The sequence below is a fragment of the Eretmochelys imbricata genome, chromosome 7 (genome assembly GCF_965152235.1).
Source record: "Eretmochelys imbricata isolate rEreImb1 chromosome 7, rEreImb1.hap1, whole genome shotgun sequence".
Taxonomy (NCBI): domain Eukaryota; kingdom Metazoa; phylum Chordata; order Testudines; family Cheloniidae; genus Eretmochelys; species Eretmochelys imbricata.
In genome coordinates this window covers 11,574,333-11,593,195 of record NC_135578.1, presented here as the reverse complement: position 1 = coordinate 11,593,195, position 18,863 = coordinate 11,574,333, and the positions used below count along the sequence as shown (strand labels likewise).

Here is an 18,863-nt window from a genome sequence, read left to right as displayed (position 1 = left end):
ACAGATGGGACAGCCAAGGGGGATTGAGGAGATGGAGAAAGGGAGAGTGACAGCTGAGGAAGGAGAATGTGGTGCATTAGAATGGGTAGAGGGGAAGCATGGTCGTATGCTCAAAGCACTACACTGTGTCTCCCCAGTTCAGTTGTCAGCTTCACTAGACCCCCTGTGTCACTTTAGGCAAGTTGCTTCATCTCTATGCCTTGATTCCTAATCTCTAGAGGACTACCTTTGTCTATTGGACTGTAAGTTGTTCAGGGCACAGACTCTCTACCCCGTTGTTTTGCACTGCACCTAGCACAACGGCAGGCCAGTCTCAGTTGGGGGTTCCAGGTGCTACTGAAATAGAAATTACTATTGTAATAAGAACTGGTCTACACACAAACTTGCACTGGTGTAGCTAAAGGTTAAACAAGTTTTCCAGACCAATGCGACTGTGTGTGTGGATGCTCTTACATTGGTTTAGATTGCCCCTGGATTTATCTAGCTGTTTTGCTAAATCAGCGCAACCTTACACCCTGACTTTAACTGCTAAAACTTCTAATGTTACTTACTATTATTGCAATAAAGTTGTGCCAGCAGGACAAAAAGAAGAGATGGCTCAGGGAAGAGACACACCACTGACTCAGACACCTCCCTTTGTAATGATCCTTTGTTACAGGACCCTGTGTTTTAAAGCTACTCCTGTATTAAGGCTCTGGTCTTCTAACTATACCGAGTAAAGTCATTTATAAAATCCCCTTCAGAAAAAGCACCTTGCACACAATTCTTGCCTCTTGCACTGTGTAGTTGGGATGGAGCAGTGCATTACAACATAACATCATTAGAAACGCATGCTGAGAAAGATGACTTTATAGTGCCTATCATCTGCAGCACACATGGGCAGCTCTTCTGGGGAGTTAAAGAAATTGGGTTAATTGCCATTGCTAAATTCTGTTAGTGAGCAATTCATGCTAATTTATGGCTGCCATTTGTATCTCACACATAAATATAATTGATTGGCTTCCTCGAGGTCATGCTCAGTAAAATGATAGAAAGATTCATTAAAGAGAAGGGCCTGTAAACTTATATCTATGTTTTATATGGACCAGTCAGTTATTAACTTTTTAAGCAGATACTTTTTAATGTTGATAGAATAGGCAGTTATTTTCTTCTCCCATTTCAGATGACAAACGTGCTACACAAAAACAAAAGGTCTGAGGATCAATAGTTTGAAAAGCACTGAGCATTGAAGTCAATGGTAAAACTCCCATTTGAGCAGTGTGACACCAATCCTGAGCCTGAGAATACCACCAAAAAGTGTATTTCCAATATGCTATGACAGTACTTATGCTGTATTGTTACTAATTAACACATCGAAATATCAACAGAGTTAAACTTACTCCCAAGATTTTCCTTTTGGAAGCTAAATATTTTAGAGAACAAATGAATTCTGTCTTAAGTAAAGAACTTTCCTTTAGTCTTAACTTTTTTGTTATGAGTGGCTCACAGGGAAAAAGGGAAATGCACGCACATGGAAACAGTCTATTATGAAACAATATGATTCTTCTTTTTTAAAAAGAGAAAGTCTGTCCATACGAGTGAAATAAAAGGAGGATTAGACTGAGCTGCAAGAAGAATTAACCTATATTTTGAACCTTCTTTCTCCAATGCTTGAGGAGAAGGAGGTTTAGAAATAGGCTTTTTTGCTGTTCCACTTTCTATAACATCTAAAGTTGTGCTGCTTTTTCTTAAAATGCAGGCTTCTTAAGAACTTGCTAAAGAAGTGTATCAGACCATAAAGAGTGTTTTAAATGAGATACAGACATCGCTAGTCTAAAAGAACTAGCATTTCTGTAGTGCGTTTCCCAAGGATTTGCATGGTTTTCTACAAAGAAAAGCTTCTTACTCATTCTTAAGCAAAAAAGTTTTCCTCTGTGACATTTGTGAATTATAGAACAACCAACAAGCCATATAACGTAGACAAATGTTTACTATTCATGACATTAAACTAATGTAAAACCAACCCAATCTGACAGACAGCTGGGAAAATAAACATTTTCTTTCCATACATTACAGATTTTACTGTAGCTGAAACAATATAGAAAAGGAGTACTTGTGGCACCTTAGAGACTAACCAATTTATTTGAGCATGAGCTTTCGTGAGCTACAGCTCACTTCATCGGATGCATACCGTGGAAACTGCAGCAGACTTTATATATACACAGAGAATATGAAACAATACCTCCTCCCACCCCACTGTCCTGCTGGTAAAAGCTTATCTAAAGTGATCATCAGGTTAGGCCATTTCCAGCACAAATCCAGGTTTTCTCACCCTCCACCCCCCCACACAAATTCACTCTCCTGCTGGTGATAGCCCATCCAAAGTGACAACTCTTTACACAATGTGCATGATAATCAAATTGGGCCATTTCCTGCACAAATCCAGGTTCTCTCACTCCCTCACCCCCCTCCAAAAACCCACCCCCATACACACACAAACTCACTCTCCTGCTGGTAATAGCTCATCCAAACTGACCACTCTCCAAGTTTAAATCCAAGTTAAACCAGAACATCTGGGGGGGGGGGGGTAGGAAAAAACAAGAGGAAATAGGCTACCCCCTACCCCCCCCCCCAGATGTTCTGGTTTAACTTGGATTTAAACTTGGAGAGTGGTCAGTTTGGATGGCCCAGATCCGCAGCTGGTGAAAATTAGAGTAACTATATTGACTTCATTGGAGTTACACCAGTTTTCACCAGGCGAGGATCTGTCCATGTATGTATATCTCAGTGATGAGAGAGACAAGGTGGGTGAGATAATAGCTTTTGTTGGACCAACTTCTGTTGGTGGAAGAGACACATTTTTGACCTGCACAGAGCTCTTCTTCAGATCTGGAAAAGGTAAACAGAGTAATCACAGCTAAATACAAGGTGGAACAGATTATAATTGGTTAACACATGTTGCATGATATTTGATGGAGACCACATTCTGACAGAAATCTTTCCAGAACCTCCTTTTCTGGCCTTCAAACAATCCCCCAGCCTTGCCAAGCTTATAATCAGAAGCAAGCTCCTCACAGACCAGGACACACCAACTCAATTCAACACCAGAACCTGTCAGAAAAAAACAGATGCAAAACCTGCAGACATATCTCCACTGCTACAATGATCAATACCCCCCACAACACACCTTTCAAGATCCATGGGCACTACACAACACGTTGTGTACCTCCATCTAGTGCATCAGATGGCCCAACAACTCCTCTGTGGGTGAAACGAGACACTCTTGGATGAACTCACACAGAAAAATGATAAAAGACAAAAATAGCATATCACCTGTGGATGAACACTTTTCACAGAATGATCACTCCATATCTGATCTCTCAATCCTCAAATTCAAAGGAAACCTGAACATCATCTTCGAAAGATGAGCCTGGGAACTTAAATTCATAACTCTGCTAGATTTAATACACTGGGTTTATGTAATTTGTAATCCACTAACCCCCCTTTTTTTGTCCCATGACTGCAGAGGTGTTAACTGCCCACTTCATTTTAAGTGGTCTCAGTTGTAATTGTTTGATGATAGCCAATATAGGTTCCAGTGTTGAGTGGTAGATGACAACAAGGAGTGTACAGTTGGTGGGGGGAATCTGTATTGAAGCAGGTTTTCTTGGAGATTTGGGTGGCTTGTTCCTTAATGCAATATACTTTTCTGGTGGAGTGTCCTTGTTGGGTGAAGGTGGTTTAAATGTGTTAATCATGATGGAAGCTCTGTCCTACATGTTGCAAATTCTTTACAAATTATTAAAGCTACCAACATCTTCCCCAATTTCCCCTCCTTTGTATCAGACTCCTTCTTTTTCTCTTTGTTTTGTGTCAAACCCATCCATTTTGCCCCATCTTCTGTCCATCCACCACTGAAACAAGCCAAAGCTTCAGTGGACAGTAGATTTGGAACCATTTGGGACCTACCAAGGCCATACTGAGACAGGGTGGACACTGTTATTTCCTTCTCTCTCTTGTGCTACCCAAGTCCTGCCGCCTTTTTAATAGGCATCATAAATATCTTCACAAATCATCATATTATACCAATTCAAGTTCACATTCCCTGCCTTGCTTAGTCTATTTTCTAGAAGCATCATCTGATGCCCAATGCGCTATACTATAGTTCAGCTTCTGCTCCACAACATTTGGGTATGTTCCCAGCCTATAATAGCATACTGTCATCTTTTCCTTTTATTAACTTCTATTTCCTTTACTCTTTATTTCTTGGGAATAAAAATTAATGAAAGCCACATGACTGAGATGTCAGTTTAACACGTCATTTCCACTCACTTGGTTCAAGGGATTTTCCATCTGGATTTGTGTCTTGGCCTCCCTTTTTTTTTCTCCTTATTTTATCATCTTTCTTCCCTTTTCTGGATTAAAAACATATATCATGTCTCACATAATGGACTATTGTGTCATTTCATATCCCTTCCTTGGTTTCCCATTGTCAGACTCTGCCCATGTCTATTGCATGCGAATGGCTCACTTTCCTTCATAACATCTTGTCTTGTTTTTTCCTTATTGTATGTATCTATTTGTCTCAGTCAGGGCCTGAACCAAGGCCCATTGAAGTCAATGGAATGAGTCCCTTTGATTTCAATAGGTGTTGGAACAGGCCCAAACTACCACCAACCCTTTTAAAAAAAAAAGAAAAGTAGACTTCCTCTAAATGATTGTACCTTGAATATTTACGAATTTCATTTTGTCTTTACAAAGTAGCCTTACTTCTTTCCCTTTATAGCAGTGGTGGATAACCTGTGGCACATCAAGGTAATCTGATTTTGGGCCATGAGACAATTTTCTGACGTTGACCATCTGCAGGTACGGCCCCCCACAGCTCCCAGTGGCCGGGAAGACCCCGGGTGGCCAGTGGGAGCTGTGGGGGGCTGTGCCAGCAGACAGTGAAGTCAGCAAAATGTCTCGTGGCCTACAATCAGATTACCCTGATGGGCTGCAGGTTGCCCACCACTGCTTTATAGCATACGATCATAGATCCAACAGAACAGTGTATACTGTAACTTAATTATATTGGACAATATTTGAAAATTCTGTGAAAAAATACAAACTTTTCCTTGTTACTTAGTCACCCTACTACAGTTCTAGTTTAGTGTGTGTTCTACATTCAAGCTTCACATAATGATATGTCTCTCTGTCTCATGTTACTATTCATATTGTCTAGCTCAGTGGTTCCCAAACTTGTTTCGCCGCTTGTGCAGGGAAAGCCCCTGGCAGGCTGGGCTGGTTTGTTTACCTGCTGCGTCCGTGGGTTCAGCCGATCGCGGCTCCCAGTGGCTGCAGTTCACTGCTCCAGGCCAATGTGGGCTGCAGGAAGCGGCAGCCAGTACGTCCCTTGGCCCACGCCGCTTCCAGCAGCTCCCATTGGCCTGGAGCAGCGAACCGCGGCCAGTGGGAGCCGTGATTGGCCGAACCCGCGGACGCGGCACGTAAACAAACTGGCGCGGCCCGCCACAGGCTTTCCCTGCACAAGCGGCGGAACAAGTTTGGGAACCACCAGTCTAGCTCCATCATAGATTTCATCGGGGCCTACTCTTCCTAATAATTTAATTGTAGCAGTCTCCATACTGAATATATTTCCAGTACATAAAGTACAAAAAAGAATCCAGAATTTAAGCAATTGCATGTTTTAGTCAAGCTAATCTATCCATCTTTTTGCCATGAAAAGGTCCTTTTATCTCTATTACATGGCAAGTAAGTATCTTAAGAAATTATGCATATTTGTAAACGTTGGCCAGCTAATAAAGCATTTGTTTATATGGATTTTCTTCCACGTTATTTCAGATGTACCCATTTATAAATAAGAATTTTGCTGCATACAGTTTACAAACACTACAAGTAAAATGTATGTTTATACAGCAGAAAGTAAATGTAGTTATATTCGTCTTATTTAAACTGTAGCCTAACAAATCTGTTTACCACCTTTACAATAATTGGAAATAGAGACATTTGTCTATTGTGACTCATGTTTTCCATTCAGATTAGATCAATACAAATGCTGTATTGTTATCTGATGTAGTTTAGGAAGGACATAAGCTTAGCTGCGAGCATTAATTTTGTATGGAAACCAAAAAGCAAGCTCTTGATATCAGTGCAAATACGTTCCTCTCAAACATTTTGTGATCTTTGTTTACAGTGCTAGGAATCATAGGAATAAAATATCAACAGCTGCTACCCTCCGACAGAAGAAAGCTTGAGCAAATGGTTGAGCTAGCCATCTGCAGATCTGAGTTTGGCAATTTTCATTATATGAAGAACAAGCAGGTTTTTTAAACAATTTTTAAGAGTACCTGAAAATACCCCGATATGCCGATCTTGAACTAGATATCAATGTACCATACTGTTCAGATTTGAAACTCTACCTGCACCAGTGTCTCTAGCTATCCGTATTATATTCCCATAGGCTTGACCTGCAGTTCTTTCTAAGCAGATCAGTTAAGGACTCTGTTAGAATAATGAAAGCTTGCCCCTTAGACTGAAAGTTCTTTGGGGCAGGGACTCTTTTTTTGTTCTGTGCTTGTACAGCACTTACTGTAAAGGGGACTAGAGCCACAACTAGAGCTCCTAGGTGCTGTGGGGCTACAAATAATAAATAATAGAAGCCTTGCACCTCACGTACCGCAGTAGATCCGTAATGAGGAAAAAACGGTGTCTTGAAGCAGTTGTTGAAGAAAGTTTTGAAAATTCACAGTTAATCCTAGGTGCCTGTATTGCAGCACTGCCCTTTTCGTTCCCCTCCACTGGAAACTGCATCACGTTAGAACACAACTTTAACTAATGAAATGTTAAAGACAATCGTCTGTCTCCGCTGCGTGCTCAGTTGTGTTTAACATTGTGCCAGTGAACGTGAGTCCTCAAGGTCATTGTCTAACACAATGCAATTTGCCTGTGTAGATTAGTGTCTAGAACAGTGGGGCCAAAACTTTTCCTGTCACGCCCCCACCACCAATAATGGAATCTGTCCATGCCCCCCTCCACCCCATTACTGCACAGTTGGCTCAGCAGCAGAGCTGGGGGCAGAACTGGGGATGAGGCAGGAGCTAGGGCTAGAGGCAGAGAGGGAACGAGGGTAGAGCTGGCCTGGGTGCAGAGCAGGGGGCAGAGTGGACCTGCAGCTGGGGCCACAGCTGGGCTGGGGGTGGAGTAGAACTGCAGCTGGGGGAAGAGCTAGCTAGGGCTGGAGCAGAGCGGGAGGCGCTGCCTTCCTGCCCCTCATGGGGGCTGGCCTGGGCCCCGCCCGAACATTGCTCCATGTCTTCCAGTTTGGGGACCACTGGTCTACAGTGAAGGTTGGGTCAGCATTTTTATTACAATCCCTTGTTTCAGGTTTAAGCTTAGGTTTTAGGCCAAACCTTGGCAAACAAGATTTTCAACCTAGGAGCAAATTTTTCCCCCAGTTGAAAAAGCAAACAGAACTGAAATAATGTTAATGTGAAAGGATACTACTGTGCTCTCTCACAGATAACTGAATTAATCAGACTGGGCAAGAGATGAGTATCTACAATAGCCTGGTTTAATTGCTTGTCAGATTCTGATAGACACAAAACAGCCCCAATATTGAGGATTAAAAAGCAGCAACTGCAGCTTGCATAGTTCATCAACTAAAAGGCTGCCAGAGACCACTGTGACCAAATTGTCTGATCTCCTGTATGGTACAGACCATAAGATTTCCCTGAATTAATTCCTGTTCCTGCAATAAGTGTCGTCAGGAAAGATTTATACAAATTTATAGGCCACAATCTTTGGCTGCAGCTGGGGCAGAGGGGCCAAAGGTCTGGATCACCAAGGTTCAGCCATGCCTCCAGCCCTTAATGACTCTGCCCGAGCCAAAATCTACAGTGGAGTGTTGATCCCATGGCTGGCTACACTGGCTTTAGGGGTGTATTGCATCACTGGAATAATGCAAAGAAGGTTTAGTGTGGATCAAAGAACTGGCCCAGGATGTTCAAATCTTGTACTTGTGTTCTCAAATCAGCCCGTAGGCACTGAAGTGGTAAGTTTAGTCACTAAGTGCCAGCCTGAGTGTTCAAACGTCTGAGTGTTTGGATGTCCTCTTTGAGTGCCCACATTTGCAAATTGGGCCCACAGCATCTACTTTTTTCAAATGAATTTTCTAGAAAATAGTCCATATGGTCCCTTCAGTTTTTAAGAGCTTCCTGTTGAAATTAATGAAGAGGTCTGCTTCAAATCAATAATATAATATGGCCCCTTATTACTATCGTAGAGTTAAACCACATTTTAAATTTATGTTTCCATTGATTTTAGTTTTATTCCACAATAAAAGAAGGAGGAAATGTCAACTAGCACACCAGAATTATTTACAAAGTATTTACTGAATCACCACTGTAATCACATTTCACAAGAAAACCGTCTTTAAAGACTTCTACTACACATTTGTTTGTAATTTGCTAGTTAAAGACATATAGAGTTTACATCCTAATAGACAAGAGGAAAACAAGATGTCTTGAATGTATCTGTTACACACAGATACTGGGATGCGTGGCTCCACAGAGACTAGTTACTATAAATCACTTTATCCATATTGTCCCATCATTCCAAAGATAGGACTCCCATTGATATCAGCAAAGCTGCACACACTCACACCATAGGCAGATTTCCTGTTAACACAGCTCTTCTACTGAACTATCGAGCCAGATATCCTACTGCCATGGCTACAGTCTTGGCCAACTCTGAGAGTCAAACTAGTGATGTTCAGAGCTAAGAGAATGATTCTCTCTGCACTTTGAGCTAAAGAACCAGCTTCTGTAACAGCGAGTTTAACAAACTCACATCCTCTGTGGATCAGGCACAGATGGGAACATGTAACACACACTGACCAGTGATTTACATTACCCCATTGATCTTATCCATACTTCCTAACTGAAGTTTATTGGCTTCCTAGGGGAAATAACCATTCTGCTCTTTTCAGCACTTCATTCCCAAATAGCAGCATTCTGTGGGGCCTCATTTGAAGGATATGGAATCAGATTCTGATCTCAGCAACACTAGTGTAAATCTGAAATAACTCCCTGACAATCAATACAGTTAAACTAATGTCAACCCAGAGCAACTAAGAATAGAGTCTGGTCCGTGACCCCAAACGGCATGTTCATCAATAAAGGTATTTTCAAGTTTTGAAATGTATTTACGCCTACTTAAGAAGAGAAGCATATTTTTAAAAATACAGATGTAGACACTACATGTGTGAATAGGACATGTCTATCTCTATCCATATCTAATCTATCTATCTATATATATACACCAAGTAACCACAATAATTAATCTCATATCTTTAAAGAGGTTTCACAGTGAAAAGAAGACATCTAACAAGGCTTTCTCCTTGATTGATGAACCAGTTACACATCCATTGATTACTTAGGAGGACAGACAGATGGGTAGGTTGAGAAGTTACTAGCCGCAGAATTACCTACGTAGTATAAATTACCTGTGTGTCACCATAAATCGCATCTTTCCTGGAACTACCCATTTCCAAAGACCAAAATCCCAACCCTGTTTTTGCATTGAACCAATTGAATTTTTTTGAAGTGTCATAAAAACAATACATTTAATTACATCTTTTATTTTGTTATAGTCATTAGAACCTTATCAAACTACTAACATCAAAAATATATAGGTCAGAGACAGTCCACTTCTAAATCATTCATTAGCCAAAGTATTGTGCACTGTGCAGTCCTTTTTCTCTGTAACACTTGGCTGTGATTTTCAAATCTGATGAGGTGATTTACATACTCAAGCCTCAACTTAAATGGGAACTGTGTCTCTAAATCCCCTGGTAAGCTTTGTAAACGTCAGCCTTTGGGTTGGGTTTTGTTATTGTTGTTTACGGGGGGTTGTTTTGTCTCATTCTGATTTGTGAGCCAGCTGTGTAAAGAAACTTGGCAGCTGGAAGTTATAGATTCCAGAATCTGGGATGAATCATTCTGACAGGAAAATCTTTCCATCAGCAAATCTTCCCTGCTTTATCTGGCTTTTCTTACAAATACCCCCTGCATCGGATTGGACATCTTGCCGCTCTGTTATGCAACCCTTCTTCATTTAATTTTTACCCAGAGTCACCCTGTAGAACATTTAGCAAGATGCTGCAGTTGGAAGTTGTTCTGCTGTAACTACAATTAAAATAGGTATTTTTTTCAAAGATCTTTGATCCAGTCCTACTGCCTGTTCTCCACCTGATGTCAAACGTTATGATGTCTTACTTATCTCCCTAGTAATTATTTGTGAGAGTACAAAGAGCTAAGATTCAGGTGAGGAAACTGACCTTATGTTTTGTTGAAATAAGTTATGCAGCAAACTAGAAATGCAAAGCCTCTAGCGAACATTTTAACATAAAAAAATTAGCTATATTACTTGCGAGAAAACTGATCACAGAATGATTGATCCAGCTAGCACTAGTTGGACAGTTTTACTAGCTTTTATAACATTAAGTTGTGGAAAGTGGATCATGTAAAGTTTGCCTGCCTAACAATGATTTCAGGCCAGAGCTGTAAAATGAAATACTTGATATAACTTGGGGTTGGTATTAATTGATTGCTTAATTACCTTAATTGTACACAAATTATTTAAAAAATCAATTGTAGGCTTTACACAATAAACATCTGCAACATTTAATTTATAGTTAATAATAAAAGCAGGAACCTAATCAGCAGTTCCTCTTTAAACAGAAAATATTACATTGGACTTAATATTACAGCTGTACAAATTATTTTAAAAGTAATCTGCTCAGTTGGACGAGTTTAATTTGACCAGGCCAAACTTTACATGTTGTTCATTACTTTGAGCAATTGCAGTCAGTGCAACTGTTAGTGTAATGCAAATGTAATGCTTGCACATAACAAATGCTCCCATTCTCAACTGGCTGATCAAAAATCTGGAGTCATCACCTTTCCCAGTTTCTCCATGATGACCCTAAGATGACAGTGTAATCAGTATGTGCACAAGGTAACTCAAAAGGAGCAGGTCTATGCACTGACATTAACCTGCTCTTTATTGCTTTTTGCCATAGGCAATATGTTAACTACAAGCCAAACCCAGATATCATTGTCACGTGGAGTTGCACCTTATTCTATAAGTAAGGCTAAGATTTTGTCACGGATATTTTTAGTAAAAGTAATGGACAGATCATGGGCAATAAAGAAAAATTCACGGAAGCCCATGACCTGTCTGTGACTTTTACTAAAAATATCGATGACAAAATAAGGAGCTCCACTGCAGAGTCCCCACACTGCCTGCAGTGGCTAGGCATCTGCGGGGTCTGCTCGGAGCTCCGGGGGCCCCCACCACCTGTGGGGGCTTGGAACTCTGGGGGGGGGTCCCACACCAGCCATGATGGCAGGGAGCTCCAAGGGTACCCCACCGCCTAGGAGCTCCGGGGTTACCCCAATGCCCATGGCGGCCGAGCGCTCCGGAGCTGCCTGCGCCCCCTCCCCCCGTCATCCAGGAGCTCCGGCCCACAGCGGCCAAGAGCTCTGGGGGTCCATGACTTCCGCGACCTCTGTGAAAAAATCATAGCCTTATCTATAAGTAATACATTTGCTTCAATGGGACTGTTTTGGAGTAAAGTAATAGCTGTTCAAGACAGAATTCTCACACACACACACATTGACTGGAAGGGTTGTGAAGTAGGTTGGTCGTGGTCATTCCTCATGGAACGTTTGGCTGCTGAATCGCAAGAAGTCCCAAATTTTGTAGAAGAGCTTGTCAGTCAATATGAGAGATAAACCCATGAGAGATATGCCACTGCAGCAACTCAGAGGGTTCACAGAAAAGCTAATTTTGGTCTGAGCAGAGCTGTTAAATTACAGTATGATGCTCCCAACATTTCAGACTAGCTCTTTCAAAGGATTTAGGTGTAAAAATGTGAATGGTCAATTAGCAATAAAGTTCTTTCTGTAAGGTGAGTATCCATCAATCGAGGGGATCTAAAAAAATGAAGTGCATTGGGATGGAAGATTTTTAGAATAGACTCCATGCTCAGAAATTCTATTTTTAAAATTGGCTCTCACTGGGATAGGGTGTCCGGGAACTCTTTCAGTGCTCATCTAATCTCTCTACCCATCTTTACAGTGGTATCTTAGGGTATGTGTGCTCCGTAACCGGAGGCGTGACTGCAGCGCATGTAAACATACCCAAACTAGCTTTGGTATAGTTAGCTTGAACAGCAATAAGCGATGAAGTCACGGCAGCATGGGAAGCCATTCAAGAACACACCCATGGTCCTGGATGTGCTTGCATAGTCCATGCTGCCACAGCTCCACTGATATTGTTATTCAAGCTAGCTAGATCCCAGCTGGCTCAGGTATGTCTACAAATCCTCTGAGTGCAGTGTAGACATACCCTTTGTCTTTATCACAATGTTAGGGCACCATTACAATGTTTTATCTGAAAAGCTATTTACAAGATACTGATGCAAAATTGCTTATTCAGAGGTCTTGTCCCAATAGTTTTGTAATACAGTAATATGGTTAAATGATTTTGAAAGAAACTTGAAAAAAATAGCCGGAGAATCAATATCTTGTTCTGCGTGGACAAGCACTGAGGGATCTCTAATCTGTAAGAAGTAAACAGGGCGCCAGTTTGTGTCTTGCTCAACAGATTAACCTAGTGAAATCTTACAGCTGAAATAAAAAGTAGAATATGGGACCTGTTGCTACCTGGTGAATGAAAATAACTATAAATACAACATGTTCCACAGAGTCTTTAATGCAAATTGTAGCCCAAAATAGTAGAGAAAAACAGGAAGATATTCCCAGGCTGCAGTGAAGACCACTTTTGTACCAACAACATAAAGAGACGGAGAGTCATAGAGTCATAGATTTTAAGGTCAGAAGGGACCATCATGATTGTCTAGTCTGACCTCCTGCACAACGCACGCCACAGAATCTCACCCACCCACTCCTGTAATAAACCCCTAACCTATGTCTGAGCTATTGAAGTGTACTTTAAAGACTTCAAGGTGTAGAGAATCCTCCAGCAAGTGACCCGTGCCCCACGCTGCAGAGGAAGGTGAAAAACCCCCAGGGCCTCTGCCAATCTGCCCTGGAGGAAAATTCCTTCCCAACCCCAAATATGGCGATCAGCTAAACCCTGACCATGTGGGCAAGACTCACCAGCCAGACACCCAGGAAAGAATTCTCTGTAGTAACTCAGATCCCACTCCATCTAACATCCCATTGGACATATTTACCACACATAATCAAAGATCAATTAATTGCCAAAATTACGCTATCCCATCATACCATCCCCTCCATAAACTTATAAAGCTTAGTCTTGAAGCCAGATATGTCTTTTGCCCGCACTGCTCCCCTAGGAAGGCTGTTCCAGAACTTCACTCCTCTGATGGTTAGAAACTTTTGTCTAATTTCAAGTCTAAACTTCCTGATGGCCAGTTTATATCCATTTGTTCTTGTGTCCACATTGGTACTGAGCTTAAATAATCCCTCTCCCTCCCTGGCATTTATCCCTCTGATATACTTAGAGAGCAATCATGTTTCCCCTCAGCCTTCTTTTGGTTAGGCTAAACAAGCCAAGCTCTTTGAGTCCCCTTTCATAAGACAGGTTTTCCATTCCTCGGATCATCCTAGTAGCCCTTCTCTGTACCTGTTCCAGTTTGATTTCATCCATCTTAAAATGGGAGACCAGAACTGCACACAGTATTCCAGGTGAGGTCTCACCAGTGCCTTGTATAATGGTACTAACACCTCCTTATCTCTACTGGAAATACCTCACCTGATGCATCCCAAGACCGCATTAGCTTTTTTCACAGCCATATCACATTGGCGGCTCATAGCCATCCTGTGATCAACCAGTACTCCAAAGTCCTTCTCCTCCTCTGTTACTTCCAACTGATGAGTTCCCAATTTATAACAAAAATTCTTGTTATTAATCCCTAAATGCATGACCTTGTACTTTTCACTATTAAATTTCATCCTATTACTATTACTCCAGTTTACAAGGTCACCCTTAGGGGGCAGGATTAAAAAGAGAGAGGAGAGTTGGAGAAAATCTATCGAGGACAGTTGTGAACAGAGTCCGTAAATTAGGGAGGGAGGGAGGCAGTGGAGTTGTCTGATGATGGGAATGGTGTGGCTGTGCTTCTTGTCCACATGAGTAGCATTCTATGCCACACCCTCTGGCCAACTGAGCTCAGGGTGCTCAGCTTCTTCGTTTGGAAACTGTCATGAACTCATATTTGTATTATAGGCAGAGAGGCATGTGAAAGGTAAATGTCAACATTTACAAAATGCTTGTGTATGGTGAAAGGAAAGAGAAAGTCACACATACGGATGGTTATTTATGCAGCGTTGCTCATAGCACTTCATGTGTACACACAATGAACAACAAGGGCCCAGCTCCAAGCATTCAAAAGTTAAGACTCAGGCCCCCAAATATCTTGAGATTGGCTTAAAATAACAACTTTAATAATGGATAGAACTTTGCAGTTCCTTGTCTTTGTTTCCTGGTTTCTGGGTCTTTAGGCTACACTCGCTTCACATTGCCAAGCTTTTCTATGCAGCCATGAGGGGTAGAAACTTGCATTGTGTTTTTAAATGGATGCTGAGATTCTCATATAATTTCTTGCTTCCAGCAGCTTTAAGAAAACCACCAAATATTATGAGACCCACAATAAACTCACAAGAGTTGGCAACACTGTGAGTGGCAGTGGTTGATGTCTTCATTTATTGTGTGATCTGTCTCAGACAGATCACACAGTGAATGAAGACATCAACCACCACCACTCTTCTAGCATTTCAAAGTTAAAGTGAATGTAGAGTTCTGAAAGGTGCCAGATGGGAAGTAGAGGGAAAGGAAGTCCTCTCCACTAGAGAAATAAAACTAGTAAAACCTGGCCAGTGGCTTTGCAAACTTCTTCATACTGTTTGCCCCTTGATCCCCAAGGTTTGCCTACCATTTGGGAGCCAATTATGATGAGCTGTTGGTGCCTGTCTACTACAGATAAATAATTGGGAACATTTCACATGGATCACTGAATAGCCATCCAGTGAGTGCCCCTTTTGGCCACCGTCAGCTTAATCCAAATTGAAGCTGGTGACCTACCTTACTAGGTAGTCACGTGTTCCCTATTACAGACACAGAACTGAGGCCAGACACTCAGTGAGGCTGACACACTAGGGTCAGATTTTTTTTAAGAGTTTATCAGCCAATAGGCTATGCACTTTTGAAAATCTGGCTCCGAAGTGATGTGCCCAAGGACACACAAATAGTTTGTAGCACAACCAGGAATTGAACCCACATCTGCTGAATTTCAGTAGTGTCTTTACCAAAAGACCATCCTTCCTCCCTTGAGGGGAAAGGCTCCATAACCTGCATTATCTGTCCCCTTAATCCTCTAGCTCTTGTTTTACCTTTACTAATTATCATGTACATAGCGCTCTGAAGGTCCCAGGCAGTTAAGTAAGACACATTGTTTAGACAAGTCCCTGACCCTAAGAGCCTATCACTTCTGTATTTCAGGGTTTTGCACAGCAACTCTCACCATGGTATCTAAGCTGCTGGACAATTTTTTAATTTTTTTTTTTAAAAGATGAGGCATGAAGTTGGAGAGCAGACTTTTCACTTCTGACTGTTCATGGGCATTTTACATGAATAAGCAAACAAAGGGTGGAAGTATTATCTCCTGTTCTCTTCTAATGGTTTCCCATTCACTCTTTCCACAGGTAAATGGAAAAGATTTATCGAAAGCAACACATGACCAGGCAGTGGAAGCATTCAAAACAGCCAAAGAGCCCATCGTTGTACAGGTCCTGAGGAGAACCCCACGCGCTAAGATCTTCAGTCCTTCTCATGAGTCTCATCTGGTAGATATGGGCACCCAGACCGATATAACCTTTGAACACATCATGGCTCTAACCAGGATGGGATCCCCTCCTCCACCAGTCTCAGTACTAGATCCATACCTCTTACCTGAGGAGTAAGTAACAGTTTTTTGTAAAGCACTAGAAAACCACTGTGTTTCTTAACCTAAGAATCACATTAAGGACAAGATTTTGAACCCTTCACACACACGGATGAGCAGTTAGTCACATGAGTAGTCCCACTGAGTTCACAATCAGGCCCTATAAATCATTTTTGTTTGTAGTTGTTTTAAAGGAAAAGGCTAATGTTGCTTGTAATTCCCCTCACTACCTCTTTGGGTTGCTTATGTTTTAACTTTATTTTTTATGGCTGCCATAAATTGCATACTGCTAAGAGCAGCTGCATTCTGTTCCGGTGTATTAATTACTTTATTATAACCCTGAAGCAATGTTACTCACATAAATTATATTTTAGGACTGAAATTACTTACCAGTGCTATCAAGGATGTTTTAGAATCAAAATGTAATTATTGTTAATGGTAGTTCAATGCTTTTGTACTTACAAATAAAAAACTATAATTACTTTCAGACACACATGCACCCCACCCCACACTGTTTGAAGGGGAAACAGTTCCCCATAGAATCCATGCTAATTGTCACCACTCAATCCACATTTGCCTCTGGTGAGGCATAGAAGATACAAAAGCTTCTAAAGATGTCAACTGTTGTGCATTATGGACCAAATTCTAGTTAGTTCATAGCATGTGGCTGTAACTTCCTTTAAATGAGTGCACGTATATTGTACAAAGCAGTGTTAATGTGCACCCTTTATTCTGGCTATACAGTGTAGGAGTCCATGGAGATATATGAACAGCAAACTTAGGGCTTGTCTACACTTAAAGCGTTGCAGCAGCACAGCTGCGTTGCTGTAGCAATTAGTGAAGGTGCTACCTACGCCAACGGAAGAGCTTCTCCTGTTGGTATAAGTACTCCGCCTCCCGAAGAGGAGGTAGCTACGGCGACAGAAGCCCTCCTGTCTACATAGTGCTGTCTGCACCAGGGGTTAGGTCGGAATAACTACGGATTTTCCACACCCCCTGAGCGACGTAGTTTTACCAACATAAGTTCCTAGTATAAGACCAGGCAGGCTGTGAGCGTAAACATAAGAAAAAATCCCATTGTGCCCTCCCAGACTCCTTTCAGAGGGTTCCTGTAGAGGAGAAACCTAGAGCAGGAATGGACATCAATGCTGTACTGCTCCTTGTGGGTTTTGCGGCATGTGAGCATGCACAAACTGAGCCAGAAATTGGTTGCGTGTCCATAAGTGCATGGTGTTCCGAATGTTTCATTGTTGGGCATTTTTTTCTATTAACTATTTGAAAGGGGGGGGTTCAATTAAGAAGTCACTGCCTTGCCTCCCTGTTCCCAGCCCACATTTTAATGCTGCGTTGAGGGCTAGTTTTCAGGCTCTCTGACAGTCAACTGGCAGTGAAGTTTAGAGCATTCTGGAGGGGATGCTCTTCTTCTTAGCTAAGTTACGTTACGTTCCATAGAAATATACCCAGGGGGTTGATGGTAATGCCATTGCAGTCTCTGAGGAGACCTCTGCCTGAATTCCCAGCTGCTAGGCAAGCACTGTAATGCAACAACTACACCATAAACGTGGTAAAGAAGAGGAATTCATGAGAGAAGTCATTTAGGTTACAACATGCCTGCATAACAGCAGGCCCATCAGTAAGATTGATCCTAACTCTGCCACTCACACATGAGATATTGATTAGAACTCTGGACATCATCAGTGGCCTGGTTTTGAGCCGCAGCTGAACAACTGTGCATGCAAAACTCATATTCAGACGTAAAAGGGCTTGTTCCTGCAAAGAGGCACTTAAATACCCCACTAACCCAACTGTGCATGCAAATGAAGAGTTTTGCAGATGCAAATGGTTTTCATGCTTTTTTTTCCTGGGTACAAGAAGTGTAAAAATGATCCTTTATGTTTAACGTCTCTTGCTGCCTGTTTCCATGTCCACTGAAATCAGTGTGACCCTTGAAGAACAACCCCGACATCAGCAAAATAGCAGATACTGTTTTTAAATGGCCTCTCACTTACATAGAAACGTGCATCTAGTTAACAAGGAATCAAATGGAGTTCACTTCAATCTTAGAAGTAAATAAAGGTGCTTCATATTCATTGGCGATCACCAAAGCATTATACTGCTGAAAATCCCCAAAGTGCGAATAGTGCAGCTGTCTGAGGGGAGCTGGAATTTAAAAACAACGTGCCAATAATGATTGGCAATTTAAAGAGGGTGGAGTGTGTTTAAATTGCTAACCATTAAACACACCCCATTGTGTTTCAATTGCCAATCACTAATAGCCTATTGTTTTAATCCTCAATAACTGAGGACCAAATAATGATTATAATAATACTTAGCAATTTGATAGCATTTTACATCTTCAAAGAAAAGTACAAATATTAACTAAGATGACAAAGGTAGTTTCACCTCTGCATACGTGGGCTGCAATCCAACTCAGTTTATAAATAAAAACAAGCCTAGCAGTCTCATCATACTCCCTGAAGAACATTTGTCCATATCACAAAACAGCAGTAATCACACAGCTGAGAACAATTGGAAGTGTCTGCTTAGCAGAAACCAGGAGAAGAAACAGTAGGGGTGTTGCAAGCAAGAGCCAAACTGCATTTGCAAAACTGTGAGAGCCTCCGGTATTCTTGGCTGTATCCAGTTGATCTCTGCCTTTGTGCTAACCTTTCACACTCCAGCTATTCTTGTGCAAAGTTGTCAAAGTTCTGATCTCCATAATCTCATATATATTACATCTTTTCCTCAAACTGCATGCTTCTAATCCCTTTTCAGCTAGATTCACTCTGACCTCTTTGGCAAGTTACTTAAACCTCTTTGTGCCTCCATATCCCCATCTATATAACTGCACCCCTCAGAAATATCGCATATCTTAATATATCCAGAGCAC

At 41.5% G+C, this 18,863-nt stretch overlaps 1 protein-coding gene across 4 annotated transcripts in view; it reads left to right on the top strand.

Moving 5' to 3' along the window:
- Window positions 1-18,863, top strand: part of PDZRN3 (PDZ domain containing ring finger 3) — a 199,827-nt gene that overhangs the window by 161,155 nt on the left and 19,809 nt on the right. For all 4 annotated transcript variants that reach the window (XM_077821914.1, XM_077821913.1, XM_077821912.1 and 1 more), the window contains one exon: window positions 15,735-15,988. In XM_077821914.1, coding sequence (XP_077678040.1) covers window positions 15,735-15,988 — 254 coding nt within the window. The remainder of the gene's footprint in view (window positions 1-15,734; window positions 15,989-18,863) is intronic.